At 22.7% G+C, this 16993-nt stretch overlaps 1 protein-coding gene across 1 annotated transcript in view; it reads right to left on the bottom strand.

The window, feature by feature from the left end:
* Nucleotides 1-16626, bottom strand: part of LOC117181363 — a 27470-nt gene extending 10844 nt beyond the window's left edge. Inside the window, exons 1-3 of the mRNA XM_033373955.1 lie at nucleotides 16374-16626; nucleotides 10734-11209; nucleotides 5395-5603 (exon numbers count right to left, since the gene is read on the bottom strand). Coding sequence (XP_033229846.1) covers nucleotides 5395-5603; nucleotides 10734-11209; nucleotides 16374-16447 — 759 coding nt within the window. The 5' untranslated portion in view covers nucleotides 16448-16626. The remainder of the gene's footprint in view (nucleotides 1-5394; nucleotides 5604-10733; nucleotides 11210-16373) is intronic.
* Between the last annotated feature and the right edge of the window lie 367 nt (nucleotides 16627-16993).

The raw sequence follows: 16993 nt of genomic DNA, 5'->3' as shown, positions 1-16993 counted from the left end.
CAGTTGAAAATTCAACTACTTAGTTGGAAGTGGAAAGAATTTTTTTCTTATTTAGAATTAATGGTTTTAACTGTAATTGCAACTGATGCATTTTTTTATAGAAAATTTATCTTTTGTGTTAGTAACGTAATCTCCTTGGTTGAAAATTATACTATTTCGTTAAAAATTTACTTTGATTTTATTGAGAATTAAATTTTTCACTGAAAATGTAATTAATTTATTTTTTAGTTGTAACTTTTTTTTTGTTCAAAATTAGTTTCCTTTTTGGTAGAAAATTTATCTCTTCAGTTAAAAATTCATTTACATGGTTCAAAATAAAATTTTTTTTTAGTTAAAGATTTACCATTTTAGTTAAAAATTCATTTTAATTTTTCCACTTTTTTGTTGTTGATAATTCACCTTTTTTTAACGTAAATGTAATCTTTTTTATTATGAAATGTTCTGCTCTTTAGAAAATTTTACTATTATATTTTTTGTTAAGAATTTATTTTTTTGGTTGAAAACAAAAAATTTAGTTGAAAATTCGTTTTTTTATAGAAAATTCATCTTTTTGTTTGAAAATTTCACTATTTGGTCAAAAATACATATTTTTCGTAGAAAATTCATCACTGTAATTAAAACTTAATTTGTTTGGACGAAAATTTGTTTCTTTTTAGTTGAAAATTAATTTTTTTACCATAGATGTAACTATTCCATTTTTTAATGGATTATTTATATTTTTAACTGAAAATTGATTAATTGTACTAAAAACTCGTTTTTTTGTTTGTTTAAATTTTACTTTTTTAACTGCAAATTAAACTATTCTAGTTTTGCTTTCTAAATTTGTCTTTTTTAGTTACATTTTTTTTTGTATTGAAACAATCTTTTTTGTTAGAATATTCATCCTTGGGGTTTAAAATTGAATTATGCATTGACATTTTTGTTTTGTTTTTGTTATAGATTGTTTTAAATAAAATTTAATTCTTCTATTTTTTGTTAAAAAATTAATTTTGTAGAAATATTCTAGTTTTGGTAGAAAATTGTTCTTTTTCAGATGAAAATTCAGCTACTTTGTTAAAAATTATTCTTTTTTGGTAAAAAATTAAACTTTTGGGTTAAAAATTCAATGAGCTATTTTGTTAAAAATTCATATTTTTGGTTGAAGATTTTTTATTTTAGTTGAAACTTAATTTCTTAGGTTCAAAATTTACTTTGATTTTATTGAAAATTAAATTTTTAACTGAAAATTTAATTATTCTATTTTTAGTTGAAACTTGATTTTTTTGGTTAAAAATTGATTTTTGTGGTTAAAAATGTTCTATTTTCTTAAAAAATCGTTTCTTTTTTTGGTCAAAAACTTATTTTACTAACTTGAAATTTAAGTATTTTATTTATGGTTGAAACTTTATCTCTTCAGTTTAAATTTCATGTGCTTGGTTAACAATTAATTTTTTTGTAGTTAAAGATTTACCATTTTAGTTACAAAATCACTCTAATTATTCCATTTTTTGTGAAAAAATTACCTTTTTTGATAGAAAATTGATCTTTACTATTACAAAATGTTCTATTTCTTAGAAAACTTAACTACTGTATTTTCTGTTAAAAATTCCACCAATTAGTCAAAAATTTATATTTTTGGTTGAAAATTCATCACCGTAATTAAAAATTCATTTATTTGGCTGAAAAATTCGTTTCTTTTTAGTTGAAAATTAATTTTTTAAACTATAGATGTAACTATTCCATTTCTGCTTGAGAATTTACATTTTTAGTTGAAAAATAATTAATTTGACTGGAAACTTGTTTTTTTGTTTGTTTAAAATTTTTCTTTCTTAACTGCAAATTAAACTATTCTAGTTTTTATTTGTAAATTTATATTTTTTAATTGATTTTTTCAAATTGAAACTATCTTTTTTGGTAAAAAATTCATCCTTTGTGTTTAAAATTGAATTATTTTTTAAGAATTAATTTTTTTTTGTAAATTGATTATTTTAACTAAAATTTAATTCTGATATTTTTTGTTAAAAAATCTTTTTTTTTAATAAAAAAAAAACTATTTGGCTGAAAATTCGTTTATTTCTTGATTGAACATTTTTTTCTAATATTTTAAATATTCTAATTTTGATTGAAAATTGTTCGTTTTCAGTTAAAAATTCATGGTTTAAAATTCAACTAACTATTGTGTTAAAAATTAATATTGACAATTCATCTATTTCTGTAGAAATTTCATATTTTTTGAAAATGTATCTCTTTATATAGAAAGTTTATGTTCTTTTATTAAAAATTTAACTGCTCGGTTATAAATTAACTTTTTCGATAAAAATTCACATCCCCCGCTTAAAAATTCAACTATTTTGTAGAAAATTCCTATTTTCGGCTAGAAAAATAAGACAATTTGGCAGAAAGTTTAACTATTCGGTAAAAAATTGATGTTTTTTGTTAAAAATTCGTCTTTATTTGTTGAAGTTTAACTAGTTTCTTAAAATATAATTTTTTTCGTTTGAGATTGATAATTTTGGTTGAAAATTCGTTTTTTTTAGTTATCAATTTTTAAAAATACAAATTCAATTATTTTGACGAAAATTGAACTGATTGGACATAAATTAACTTTTTTATTGAAAATGCAACTGTTTTTTTTTACAAAATTTATATTTTTGGCTTGAAAATTAAACGATTTAGTATAAATGTTTTTAAGTTAAAAAAATCAATCATTTAGTTTAAAATTAGTCAAATAAAATTGGCACTAACATCACAAAAATTGCTCGAAATATTTAATAGAAAATTCAACTATTTGGTTAAAAATGAAACTGCTTTATTTAAAATTAATCAGTTTAATTTATTTGAATTGAAGTATTTTGTTGAAAGTGAATCCTTTTTCGTTATATTCAACTGTTTTTTATTTAATATTAAAATTTTTTTCAGAGTATCCGTTTTAAACAAAGAACAAAATTCCCGGTCATTTCCCGGTTTGCAAATATTTTTCCCGGTCAATAAAATTAAAATTTCCAAAAATAGAAATCCACGTTAATATTTTCAATACTCTAAATTAAAGAATCAATCAATTAACTTTAAAAATTGTCAAAATTATATTATTAATTTATTTAAGGTCATTAAATATTTAGAATTTTTATTTTTTCAACTTAAAAGTTCTAAAATTAGAATTTAAATTATTTTCATTTGAAAGAGTTTATGCATCCTTGAAAAACTTTAAAATTGCATTTCAAAATCTTGAGAAATCTAGAATTAGTTTAAAATTTTTTCAAATTTTTCTTTATTTTTGAAATTTTTTCAAAACTTCTCAATAATTTTAAAATTCGGATTTCTAAATAACAATTGAACACATATTATTTTTAGAAACAATTAAAGTAGTTTTAAGAGATATTTAGAAGTTTCAAAAAGATAAAAAATTAATATAGAACTTAAAATGATTTCAAATAATTTTAACGAACTGTGCTTACCGAAAAAATTTGGTTATTTGAAACGAAATTTCGGTGCAAATACTCAAAACCTAATTTAAAACAAAATGTAGATTTTTGCAGTTTACAAAAAATGTAAAGGCTTTTTAAGAATTGTGAAAGGCTCCAAACGAATAAAAAATTTTGCTTAAAAATCCTAGAAAAATTGAAAATTATTCTTCAATTTGAAACATTATTTTAACAGAATATTCAAAAAGATTTCAAGAGAATTCCAAAATTATTAAAAACGACCTGGGAAGAATTTAAGGATTAAATTTCTTTTTAAGTTTTTCTAAAAATTGTAGGAAAAATTTTATTCAGTTTAAAATACGTTTAGAAGTTCTGAAAATTAAAAAAAAAACTTCGTTTAAATTACTTGACATCTTTTTAAAATTTAAATTAATTTTGAACCTTTTCAAAACTTCTGAATATCTCTTAAAATTACTGAAGTTTTTGTACAAATAATACGTGTTCAATTATTATTTATACATCAAAACTCAACAATTTCGCTTAAAAAATTTAACATTTTTTACGTAGAACAATAAAAATTGTAACGCTAAAATGTTAAAATCTTTTCCACTATTTAACAATTCAAAGCTTTCTATGTCAAAAAATTAAATCTCACATTGCTTACTTTTAAATATTTAGCTTAAATTAAGTCGTTTTAATTATAAGTCAAATATTGCAAAATATTAAATAATCATCCGTTTTCTTATTACAAATTTTTTCAATTAAATGGGTTAAAAATTGAATAATTTAGACTGAAACAATATTTTTAATTTAATAAAAGCCTTTAATTACGAATTAATTAAGAATCTGGAAATTCTTCCACTTTCAACGGATTTATAATCGTTTTATCAAATCAATTATTGTTCAGTTTTTAAAACTGAAAGTACAGACCCATTATAAAAATTATTTATTTATATTTACAGTTGATAAAATAAAACTATTTTTTTATCAAAAATTTTCAGCTTCAAACTTTTTCATTTTTAATTATTTAAGTCTTCAAGACTACACGTTAAAATTATTTAAAATAAAAATATAAGCTTAAAAACCTAAAATAGAAAATTTTTCAGGTACAAGATTTTTGAATTACGCATTATAAACTGAATGATATCATAATTGAAAAAGATATTAATTCAACTAATTATTTAAAAAACTGTTGTAATCAAACTTGGACAGAATTTTCTTCTAAAAATTTGTAAAGTTCCCGGTCATTTTCCGGTCCAGCGGTCACCCTGTTTTTTGGTTCAAATATCAACTATTACATTTCTGTGGGAAAATATTATTTCCAGGTTGAAAAGGAATTTTTCAAATAAAAATTTAATTATTCGATTTTTGGTTACAATTTACCTATTTTAGTTGAAAAATCCAAAATTTGTTATAAAATGCAAGTATCATGTTTTATATCGTCTTTTCTTATTGAAAATTAATCCTCTGGGTTTGAAATTTAACTATTCCGTAGAAAATATATGTATTTTGTCAACAACTTGTCTTTTTTGGTAAGAAAAAAATAATTTTTTCTTTGTTGAAAATGCAACTGTACAGTTGAAAATAGATCTATTTTAGTTGAGGATTCAAGTATTTTAATAAAAATTGGTCTTTTTTGGCTATATACGTTTTTTTTTTTACCAAAAATTAAAATCTTTTTTAGGTTTAAATATAAACTATTACACTTTTTGTAGAAACTTTGTATTTTCGGGTTGAAAATCCAACTTTTTTGTAGAGAATTCGTCCGTTTGGTTTCAAAATTCAACAATTTTGTATAAAATTCAACTTTTTTTTTTTTGTAGAAAATATATCTCATTTGTTGAGAATTCATCTATTTTGTTTAAAATTTAGTTGTTCTGTTAAAGAAATATGCATTAGCAGACAATTGTGAGAAAATGAGTGTATTTAGTGACATTTTTTTTCTAAAGAGTAGCAAAATAGTGTAATCGATAAAAAAAAGTGATTTTTTTACCATGGAAGTGCGGGCGATCACTTTGAAATTTCTGGGCCTCTCCGACTCCGGTTTTCGAATTGCTGCATTTCTTCCTAAAGAACTAGACGGTTTTACCCACGTGTATGGCGAGGCAGGTTTCAAATTGAAAACGGGAGGCGGTGGTGGAAGTGATGGTGCGTACTCGTTACTAACAGTTCTTCTTAACGGTGGGGTGTCTATTAAATAATCTGAAATTTCAAATATGACCTTATTTCTTCTTCTAGAATACTTAATGAATCCATGAATTTAAGTTGGGCTTGAATTATTAGAAAAATTGTAAATTATTTAAAACTTTTGAAATTCTTGTATTCTTTTGACATTTTTGTATAAAATTTGGATGAAACTTTTGAAATATTCGTGAAATCTTTCTGAAATTCTTTGTATTCATTTAAAATCATTAAAATTTTTGAAATTTTTGAAATCTTTTATTAAAATCTCTAAAATTCTTTAAATCTTCTAAAAGTATTAAAATATTTGTAAAATGTTTTTGAAATCATTATAAACAAATTTGAAATCGTTAAAAATTTTTTTAATGTTTTGAATTCCTTAAAATCTGGTGTACCATGCCTTTTTTTAAATCTTTATGAAATTTTTATCAAATACTTGAAATATTTGTGAAATTATGTGCCTTCATTCAAAATCATTTAAGTATTTGAAATCGTTGTAAAATCTTTTGAAATATTTGTGAAATGTTCGGAATCTTCGTAAAATCTTTCGAAATCTTCTAAACAAATTTAAAATCGTTTAAAGTCTTTAAAATTTTTTTATATCTAGTGCACTGCATCCTTTTTTAAATCTTTATGAAATTTTTATGAAATATTTATGTAATCTTTTATATTAATTTATAATCATTTAAATATTTCAAAACTTTAAAAAAGGTTTTGAAATATTTGTGAAATCTGTTTTTAATTTCTATGAAATATTTATGAAATCTTTTGTGTTAATTTAAAGTCATTAAAATATTTGTGAAATCTTCTAAAAGTTTTAAAATCTTTGTGAAATGTTTGAAATCTTTATGCAATCTTCTAAACGAATTTGAAAGCGTTTAAAATCTTTAAAATGTTTTGAATTTCTTGAAATCTGGTGTACCGTAACGTTTTCGAAATCTTTATGAAATTTTTATAAAATATTTGTAAAATCATTAAATTATTTAAAATCGTTTTGAAATCTTTTGAAAATTTGGTAAAATCTTTTGAAATCCTTTAAATCTTTGTCAAATGTTTTGAAACATTTGTGAAATGTTTGGAATCTTTGTGAAATCTTTGTGAAATCTTTCGAAATCTTCTAAACAGACTTGAAATCGTTTAAATTCTTGAAAATGTTTTTAAATCTGGTGTACTGTATCCTTTTTTAAATCCTTTTGAAATTTTCACCAAATATTTATGAAATCTTTTGTATTGATTTGAAATCATTAAAATATTTGTGAAATATTTTTTAATCTTCTTAAAAATTTGAAAAAATTGCAAATCTTTTAAATGTTTCGAAATCTTATAAATCTGATTTACTGTACCCGTTTTACAATCTTCAAAATCCTTGAAATCTTCTAATAGTTTTAAAATCTTTGTGAAATGTTTGAAGACTTTATGAAATCTTCTGAACGAATTTTAAATCGTTTAAAATCTTCAAAATCTTTTGAATACCTTGAAATCTGGTGTAACGTTCAGTTTTTGAAATATTTGAATTTGAAATCTTCACGAAATTTTTTAAAAATATTTGCAATATTTGTGAAAAAATTTGTATTCATTTGAAATCATTAGAATATTTGAAATCGTTGTAAAATCTTTTGAAATTTTGGTAAAATCTTTAAAAATTTTTATAATATTTTGAAATGTTTGGAATCTTTGTAAAATCTTTGAAATCTTTCGAAAACTTTTGAACAAATTTGAAATCGATTAAAGTCTTTAAAATCTTATTGAATCTGGTGTACTTTATCCTTTTTTAAATCTTTATGGAATTTGTATGAAATATTTGTGAAATCTTTTGTATTAATTTGAAATCATTAAATTCTTTGAAATCTTTTGAAATTTCTGTAAAATCTTTGAAATCTTTGTAAACTGTTTTGAAATATCTGTTAAACGTTCGGAATCTTTATAAAATATTTGAAATCTTTTAAACAAATTTGAAATCGTTTAGTCTTAAAATTTTTTTTAAATATGGTATACTGTATCCTTTTTTAAATTTGTATGAAACCTTTTGTATTACTTTGAAATCATTAAAATATTTTCTATCTTTGTGAAATATTTATGAAATCTTCTAAATGAATTTGAAATCGTTTAAAATCTTTAAAATGTTTTGAATTCCTTGAAATCAAAAAATTTGTATTCATTTAAAATCCTTAACATATTTGAAAACTTTGTTAAATGTTTTGAAATATTTGTGAAATCTTTTGAAATTTTTGTAAAACTTTGGAAAGCTTTGTGAAATTTAAAAAAAATTTGAAATCGTTTAAAGTCTTAAAAATGTTTTTACATTTGAAATACTTTGAAATCTTATAAACCTGAATTACTATACCCTTTTTAAAATCTTTCAAATCCTTGGAATCTTCTAGAAGTTTTTAAATCTTTGTGAAATGTTTGGAATTTTCAGGATGGCCGTTTTAATCGAAGAAAAAAATTCCCGGTCATTTCAAGCAATAAACTTTAAAAATGTTCAAAATTATATTATTTTAAGTAATTTTAAACTAGAAATATTAAAATTTGAACAAAAAAAATTTTTGACTTAACAGTTCTTAAATTATTTTTATTTTAAATAGTCTAGGCATCCTTTAAAAGCTTTAAAATTTTATTGCAAAATCCTGAGAAATCTAGAAGTGGTTTTAAATGTTTCCAAATTCAAAATAATTTTTGAATTTTTTTCCGGAACTTTTACATATACTTCAAAATGAATTGAATTTTTTCTGTTCTAAGAACACTTATTATTTGGAAAAATATTAGAGTATTTTTAAGAGATATTTAGAAGTTTTAAAAAGAAATTTAGCATTTTTTTAAGAATTGTGAAATACTTCAAAAGAATAAAAAAATTTCTTAAGATTCTTAGCAAAATTGAAAATGATTTTTCACTTTGAAAAATTATTCTAACAGAAAGTTTAAGAAGATTTTAAGAGATTTCGAAAATTATCAAAGAAGAACACGGAAGATTTTAATCATTTTTTTAATATTGCAGGATTTTCAAAAATTATAGGAAAAATTTCGATTAATTTTAAAACATATTTAGAAGTTCTGAAAAAATTTTAACACACTTCGTTTAAATTACTTTAAATAACTTCAAGTTTTTAATTAGTTTTGAATCTCTTCAAAACTTCTAACTATCTCTTAAAATTTCTCAAATTTTTTCGACAAATAATAAGTGTTCAATTTTTATATATGCGTCAAAATTTAACAATTTCACTTATAAGTTAAACACTTTTTGAATAGACTAATTAAAATTGTAACGCTAAAAAGATTCAATTTACTCGTCTGAAATGAACAGTGAAATATTGCTGAATATTAATTGCTTATTCTTTTTCTACATTAAGAAATTTCAAATTAAATGGGATAAAGATTAAATAATTTAGACTCACAATATTTTAAATTAAATAAAAACCTTTAATTATTACTATATTATTATGGATTTATTTTAAGTTGAAAATAGTAAAACGCACGTTTACGTTTTTTAATCAATAAAAAAATTAACAGAAATAATATATTAATAAATTTATTTATTTAATTTAATATAAGAAATAATATAAAGGAAGGCCTGAAACTCTGAATTAAAAATATATTATTGACAAATCATTAAAATAAATTATTGTTCAGATTGCTATACTTAGAGTAAAGATCCATTTTAAAAAAAATTTATTTATATTTACAGTTGATAAAATAAAACTGTTTTTTATCAAACCCTGTTTTTTATTTAAAAATCTTTGATTTTAAAAACTTCTATTTTTTAATTTTTTTAACCTTTAAAACTGCATTTTAAATTTCTTTAAATTAAAATATATGATTTTAAAAATTAAATATCTAAAATGGAGAATTTTTAAAGTAAAAGATTGTCAAATTAAGCACTCTAAACTGAATAATATAATAATTTTAAAAATCACAATTTAAAAAATGATTTAAAAGACGATTGAAATCAAAGTTGGTCACAATTTTTATTCTAAAAATATTGTAAAATTCTCGGTTAAAACATAAATTCACAATAATTTCTCGGTTTTCTCCGGTCTCATATAATTCCCGGTTTTTCGGTCCAGCGGCCACCTTGAGTCTTTGTAAAATCTTTTGAAATCTTTTAAAATTTTGGTAAAATGTTTGAAATCTTTGTAAAATATTTTAAATTATTTTCAAAATCTTTGTGAAATCTTTCGAAATCTTCTAAACAAATTTGAAATCGTTTAAAATCTTTAAAATGTTTTGAAATCTGGTGTACTGTATCCTTTTTGAAATTTTTGAATTTGAACGCTTTATGAAATTTCTGTGATATATTTGTGAAATATTTTGTATTCATTTAAAATCTATAAAATATTTTAAAAATTTTGAAATTATTCAAAACCTTTGAAATTCTTGTATTATTTCGACATATCTATGAAAATTTTGATGAAATCTTCGAAATCTTTCGAAATCTTATAAACAAATTTGAAATTGCATAAAATCTTTACAATTTTTTGAAACCTGGTGTACTGTGTCCTTCTTAAAATCTTTGAATTTGAAATCTTTATGAAGTATTTTTGAAATCTGGTAAAATATTTGAAATCCTTGAAATCTTGAGTAAATATTAATGAAATATTTGTCAAATCGTTCTTTAATCTTTGTTTGTGAAATTATATGTTCGCTTGAAATCATTGAAATCTTTTAAAATCGAAAATTTATTGAAACCTGTTGAAATTGTTTAAAATCTTTGAAATTCTTGAAATCTTCTGAAATCCTTATAGATTCTTTGAAATATTTGTGAAATCTTTTGCATGCATTTAAAATCATTAAAATATTTGAAATCGTTTGAAAGTTTTAAAATATTTCTGAAATATTCGAAATCTTTGTAAACTCTTTTAAATCATGTCTACACGCCTTTTTCAAATCCGTCAAATCTTTTTGAAATGTTCAAAATACTTTAAAATATTATAAAAGCTTTTAAATATTTTGAAATATTTAGAATTATTTTTTAACCATTTGAAATCTAGTGTATACTCAAAACCCGAGTTGTCAACCCCTCGAAAACTGTTTTAAAAGCAAAAATAAAAAAAAAAATTAATTAAAATTCAAGGTTATCCTGAGAGATTTCCAAATTTTCAAGATTTTCAAGGTAGCTGGACACCCTCTAAATAATATCAAAAGGAATAATTTTACCATCGTTATAATCCATAGAGATGTTCTCGACATAATGAGGTTCCAAAGGAGGCCTGAATCCCACCGTTCTTGAGGGCGGTGGCCTGTAAGCAGCTGGCACAGGATGCACAATTGGATTGAACTGTGGTATTTTATTTGTCGAGAGCGAGATTCTTCCATTGCGTCCAGTCTTGCGAGAAATTCCCAAAAATGGGTCATTTTTCTTTAAATGCGTCGCTCGTAGTTTATCAAGTTTTAATCGAGCATCGCTTTGCTTGGCAATTTCGGCTAATTTGTCGCGAGCATCTGTAAGTTTCAGTCTGTTTTTCTGAATTATTTTTAATCGAGCGTCCGCTATCCCTCCATTTCCAACTCCATGTCCACGTCCTCTGACTGATCCATTGGTACGAGCACCTCTATTTTGTACAATACCTCTATTTTGTATGATTCCTCGGCCTTGAACTCCACCTCTGCCTGGTGCCGATCCTTGACGGGCGCTGAAATTTAATAATTAGACATTTTAAATCAAGAAGCCGGAATTCAGATGACATTTAATTCCCTCGTATTTTTAATTTCTAGTTTTTTTTAGTATTTTCCAAAAGAGAACTGTATTTAAAAAAAAAAATTAATTCCATCCAGGACTAATTCCCATTCCAATTATTAAAAAGCACATGGCGCTATTTTCGATTAATTCTCGAACCATATCGAAATTACTCGAACCAATTTGAAACCACTGTTGTCGGCCAACCCGCGTTTCTGATTGGATGTAGCTTTCAGTTCTTTTTCCAATCTCTGACGCAATCAAAATTTGACCCTGTAATGTTAATTTTGTCCGCCTTCTATCAGAGGACGCAACGGAAAACTTTGGAGTTGGAAAAAGTCCCTAGCGCCGCCAACTTCCTTTTGCGAAAAAGTCGCAACTTGTTAGATAGTTCAACTTTTTATTTCAAAATTAAACTATTTTTTTGTTAAAAATGTATGTAATTTGTTTATATTTTTTTGGGGGGAATATTAATTTTATTCGTTGAAAATTAAACTTTTTGGTAGGTATAACATCAACCATTCCTCTTAGATGCATAATTTTAGTGGAAAATATTCATCATTTTAAATAAAAATGTATCTTGTATGTTATAAATAAATTTGCTAGGTAGAAAAATAAACTATTTTCATGAAAATTAATTTTTTTATTGACAATTCATAATTTTTATTAAAAACTAATTTCTTTTCTTAAAAAATGAGCTATTTTATTGAAAATTTGTTTCTATTTTTTTGTAGGGAATAATTTTTTTCTCCAACTTAAAATTAATATACTACTCTAGTTGAATATTCCATAATTTTAGTAAAAAATTCATTTGTTTGGTTAAACATTCTTTTTTTTTTTTTTGACTGAAAATGTAATTATTCAATTTCTGGTTGAACTATCTTTTTTATTTCAAAATTAGTCGAATTCGTTGAAAGTTCAACTATTTCATTCTTTTAGTTGAAAAATAATTTTTGTATTTAAAATTTAATTATTCTAGTTGAGGATTCATCATTTTAGTTGAAAATTCATCAGTTTGGTTGAAAATTAATTTCTCCAACTGAAAATTTAACTATTTCTTTTGTTGTTGAAAAATTATATTTTTTAGTACAAAATTGAAGTATTCGGTTGAAAAATTAATGTATTTCTTTTTAATTTTTATTGTACACTAGTAATATTTTGGTTTTAATATTCGACAATTTGGACGAAAAATTGCCTTTTTTAATTGAAAATTCAACTGTTTCGTTTAAAACTCACGTATTTGAAAAAAAATCTATTTGTTGTAGAACATGATGTTTTTCTTTGAAAGTTAATCTCCTTGTTTACAAATTCTTGTTTTTGGTTAAAAATTCCAAGTATTCCAGTTCAATATTTTTTTAATAATTAATTTTGTTGGTTGAAGATTCAAAAATGAGTTGCTTTATTAAAAACTTATTTTTTTTTTTGGATGCGAAGAAATTTTTGCACCAAAAATTGAAGTATTTTGTTGAAAATTTGTTTATTTTTTAGTTCAACATTATTATTTTTTTAACTGAAAATTGGACTACTCTTCCAATTGAATATTCCACAATTTTAGTTAAAAATTAATTTCCTTGGTTTAACATTCATTTTTTGATTAACAATTAAATTATTCAATTTGTTGTTGAATAATTATGTATTTTGGTTGAAAATGCATCATTTTTGGTCAAACATAGATTTTTAATCTTAAAACTTAATTATTTAAGTTTTGGTTTTATATTTTAGTTGAACATTTGTCTCCTTTATAGAAAATTGGTTTCAAAATTAATCTTTATGTTTAAAAAAACATCTTTTTGGTTAAAAATTCAAGTATCTCAGTTAAATATTTATTCCAGATTTATAATTTTATTTGATAATTCATTGACTTTACACTTTTTTTTCTCTGTTCTGATTCTGATTTTTCATTTCACAAATAAATGTAAAGAGTAAAGTCAAAAAAATTTCGAAAGATTTTAAATTATTTTCTAAAATTTCTAAAGAGAATGGAAAAGATTCTGAAGCAAAATCTTTCCAATAGTTAGATTACAAAATTTTATAAAAAACTGAAAAGGCTTCACGACAATAAAAAAAGTTCTGATATATTATGAAATAATTTAAAGTGACTTTGTATTTTGATTAATTATTTTCAAGAATATTTACGACATTTTAAGCATTTAAAAAATGTTTCAAAAACGGAATCTCAAAAATTTGAAGGCATGTATTTTAATTTTTTCAGAATTTCAAGAAAAATTTGGGAAGAATTTTAAAAGATATTTAGGTTTGAAAATTTTAAAAATAATTTTAAGATTGAACAGATTTCGAAAGATTTTAAACAAAATGTAAGATTTCGAAAAAAATGTTGAAGCTTTTTAAGAAGTTTGAAAACTTTCATGAAAATCAAAAACTTTCTTGAGATTCATGGGAAAATTTGTAATCACTTTTTTATTTGGAAATATTGATTTTTAAAGAAAATTTGTTAAAAATTCAAAATATTATTATAACTTCAAAATATTTCAACAAATTTTGAAAATATTTCAAAGATTAAAGGGAAATTTTCTTAATTTTAAAACATTTTAGCAAAATGTAAAATGAACAAAGAAACTTAAAAAATAAATGTTTATTCGAAATTTTTATATTGTATTTTAAATTATGTATCCCTCACAAAAATAATTATTTGGCTGATTTTTTCCTTCTTTCACGACTGAAAAATCTTTTTTGGATCAAATTTGAACTATTTTGTTGCAAAAGCTCGTCTTTTTTTTTGTTTGAAAATGAATTTGTTTTAGTTGAGAATTCCACTATTTCATTAAAAATTCATATTTTAATGTTAAAAAGTTCAGCTAAATTTCTACTAAAACAGACGAATTTTCAAAAAAAAAAAAAAAAAAAAAAAAAAAAGATAATTCTGTAACAAAAAATTAAATTCCAACCAAAGAGATAAATTTTCAATTGAAATTATGAATCATTTAATAAAAAAATAATTTTTAACAAAAGAATTTAACTTTCAACCAAGTAACTAAATTTCCATTCCAAAAAAAAGATGAATTCTGAATGAAAAATGTATTATTCGATATTTCAAGGAACAAAAATATTTTAATTTTTAATCAAAAACATTTGAATGTAACAAAAAAAATGTACCGGAAGTTTCGAACGTTCAAATGAACGAAATAGTTTTTCCCATTACTATTTTGCCCACAAATATTGTTTTTCTTTTGCTTTAAAAAAAATACGAATTTTTAACATGATTTTAATTTTTAAGTGAAGAAGATTTTTCAGATAAGAGAATAAAAAATTGCTAAGAAACTGAATTTTTAACCAAAAGCGACAGATTTTCGACCAATAATATAGTAACAGTTAAATTTTCCGTTAAAAAATTAATTTAAAACAAAACAAAAAAATGTCCAACAAAATAGTTAATGACAGTAATATTTTTTAACTCGATATTTAGAAGTTTTCAAAGCTTAAAAATGTTCGAAAATATTTTAAATCTTGAAAAAATTTCAAGAAATTTATAACAAAATATAGATTTTTGAAAAATTCGAAAAAATAAGCTTTTTAAGAATATTAAAATTTTAAAGAGAACACCATTTTTTTAATTAAGCAAAAATTTAAAATTTGATAAAAAATTCGAGTAAATTACAGATATTAAGAAGTTTTAAAAAGATTCAAAATTAATCTTAAAAGTTTCTCTTATGGTTTGAAAATGAATCTGTTTTGGTTGAGAATTCCACTCTTTTGTTGAAAATATCTATTTTTAGGTATAAAATTTGTCTATACCGTTGAAAATTCATTTATTTCGTTCAAGATTGATATTATCGAATAAAAAATTAAGCTGTTTTGTAGAAATATCATCTCTTTTGAAAAAAAGACTTCCTCATTTTTTGTTTAAAATGCAGCCGGTAAATTTTTTTTTTTTTTGAAAATTAATCAGCTTTGGTTGGGAATTCCTTGGTTATAAGTTGAACTCCTTTGTTAAAAATGCATTTTTTGTTTGAAAATTGATCACTTTAATTTAAACTTGATTTTTTTTAAAATTAATCACTTTAATTAAAAATTTATGCTTTGAAAATGTAGCTATTTTGTAGAAAATTAATCTTTTTGGTTGAATTAAATTGTTTTATATGTTTAATTCAAATCTTTTTCAGTTGAAATATCAACTATTACATTCTTCGTCGAGAATTCATCTTTTTTGTTAAAAATTTGTTTATTTAAATTAATCTATGTACGTGAAAAATTATAAACTTTGTTTAAAATACATAATTTTTTGTTGGGACTTCAGCTCTTTTGTTGAAAATTCATCTTTTTTAGTAAAAAATTCAACTATTTGGTTCAAAACACTGTTGAAAATTTATATTCTGTTTGAAAATGTAACGATTTTGTATAAAATTAGTCTTTTTCGTTTTAAAATTGTACAGTATGCTTGACATTTTTTCTTTTTTGATTGACAAAGCTTTCTTGGTGGAAGATTTATAACTTTAATTAAAAATTCGTCTTTTTTTTGGTTGACAATGGAACTATTTCCTTGGGACTTCATTTTTTGTATTGAAAATTAACATGTTTGTTTTAAATTTTGACTTGACCATAAAATCTTTACCAAATATTTTTGAATTTTGGCAAGAATCACACGAAAATCATATTTATATAACCTCAAAAAAAATCGAAAAAAAAACAATAAACACAAGTGTATTATTAATTACGAAAAGACAATAAACAAAACTTAACTATTTCATTTTCCAACACTCAAAATTCAATTGTAATCCCAGAAGTCTTTCAAAACTGCTTGAAAATATTCTAATCACCCCAGAAACGAAATTTAGAGACATAAAAGGTTATGAACACAATCTCGAAGATTGAAGGAAACAACTGCTGTGATTCCAAACATAATTTTTTTCCTTTATGTTCGATAGATTTTACAGGGAGTTCCCCAAATGTGAAAGGAGCTTCAACTTATCGAATTAACAAATGAAGATACACCGGATTCGGGGAAATGTTAATTTAAAAACGGTAAACATTTACCAAATTTGCGTTCGACCTTTCGTTTACAAAAATCGCTTGTTTTGTAATTCCTAATAGGATAAATTTTGTAATTTAAGGAATAAAGGGTGCACAGGTATAAATTTAGAAATAATACTTTCTTTTCTTACCCTCTTTTGCCTTTCATTCCTGATGGTTTCGTCTTTTTAATTATGTCATCCAAGCTCATGCCCATGTCAGCCATAACTTTGGAATGTCCGAGGAATAAAAAAAAACTTGAGAGACGATGTGCATTTATAATTAAATGAAGTTATTCTATGGAAAATAGAGTTGAGAGCGGCGAGAGATAAATAGGAAAAGCAACTTTTTGGAGTGAATGAACAAGAACAAACACGACAAACTAACTACACAACACGGAAATATATCGGCGTGGAATAAAGTTCGTTAGTTTGTCAAATGCTGGCGCCACTATCTAGGCGCGAAAATTTAAATTAGTTAACTTGATTTGTACTGTTGAACATTTTAACATTTTTTTGGAATATATTTAAAATAATTTTTTTATGCGAATTTCAGGAAAGTCGTTTCAATAATAATAATTTGTATTTAAATTCGCAATAATTTACACCTGTATATAGAATGTTGAAAATACCAAATTTGCTCCCAGTCTACTTAATAAAAATCTTAAAAATGAAAAACCTTTTTTCTTCCAATTCAGAAAAAATTAAAACCAAAATTTTCTCCCTTCCAACGCGATAAACACTTTAAAAACAAAAATTATAAAATTAAAAAA

Source organism: Belonocnema kinseyi, chromosome 10, assembly GCF_010883055.1.
Source record: "Belonocnema kinseyi isolate 2016_QV_RU_SX_M_011 chromosome 10, B_treatae_v1, whole genome shotgun sequence".
Taxonomy (NCBI): Eukaryota; Metazoa; Arthropoda; class Insecta; order Hymenoptera; family Cynipidae; genus Belonocnema; species Belonocnema kinseyi.
This window is presented reverse-complemented; position numbering and strand designations above follow the sequence as displayed.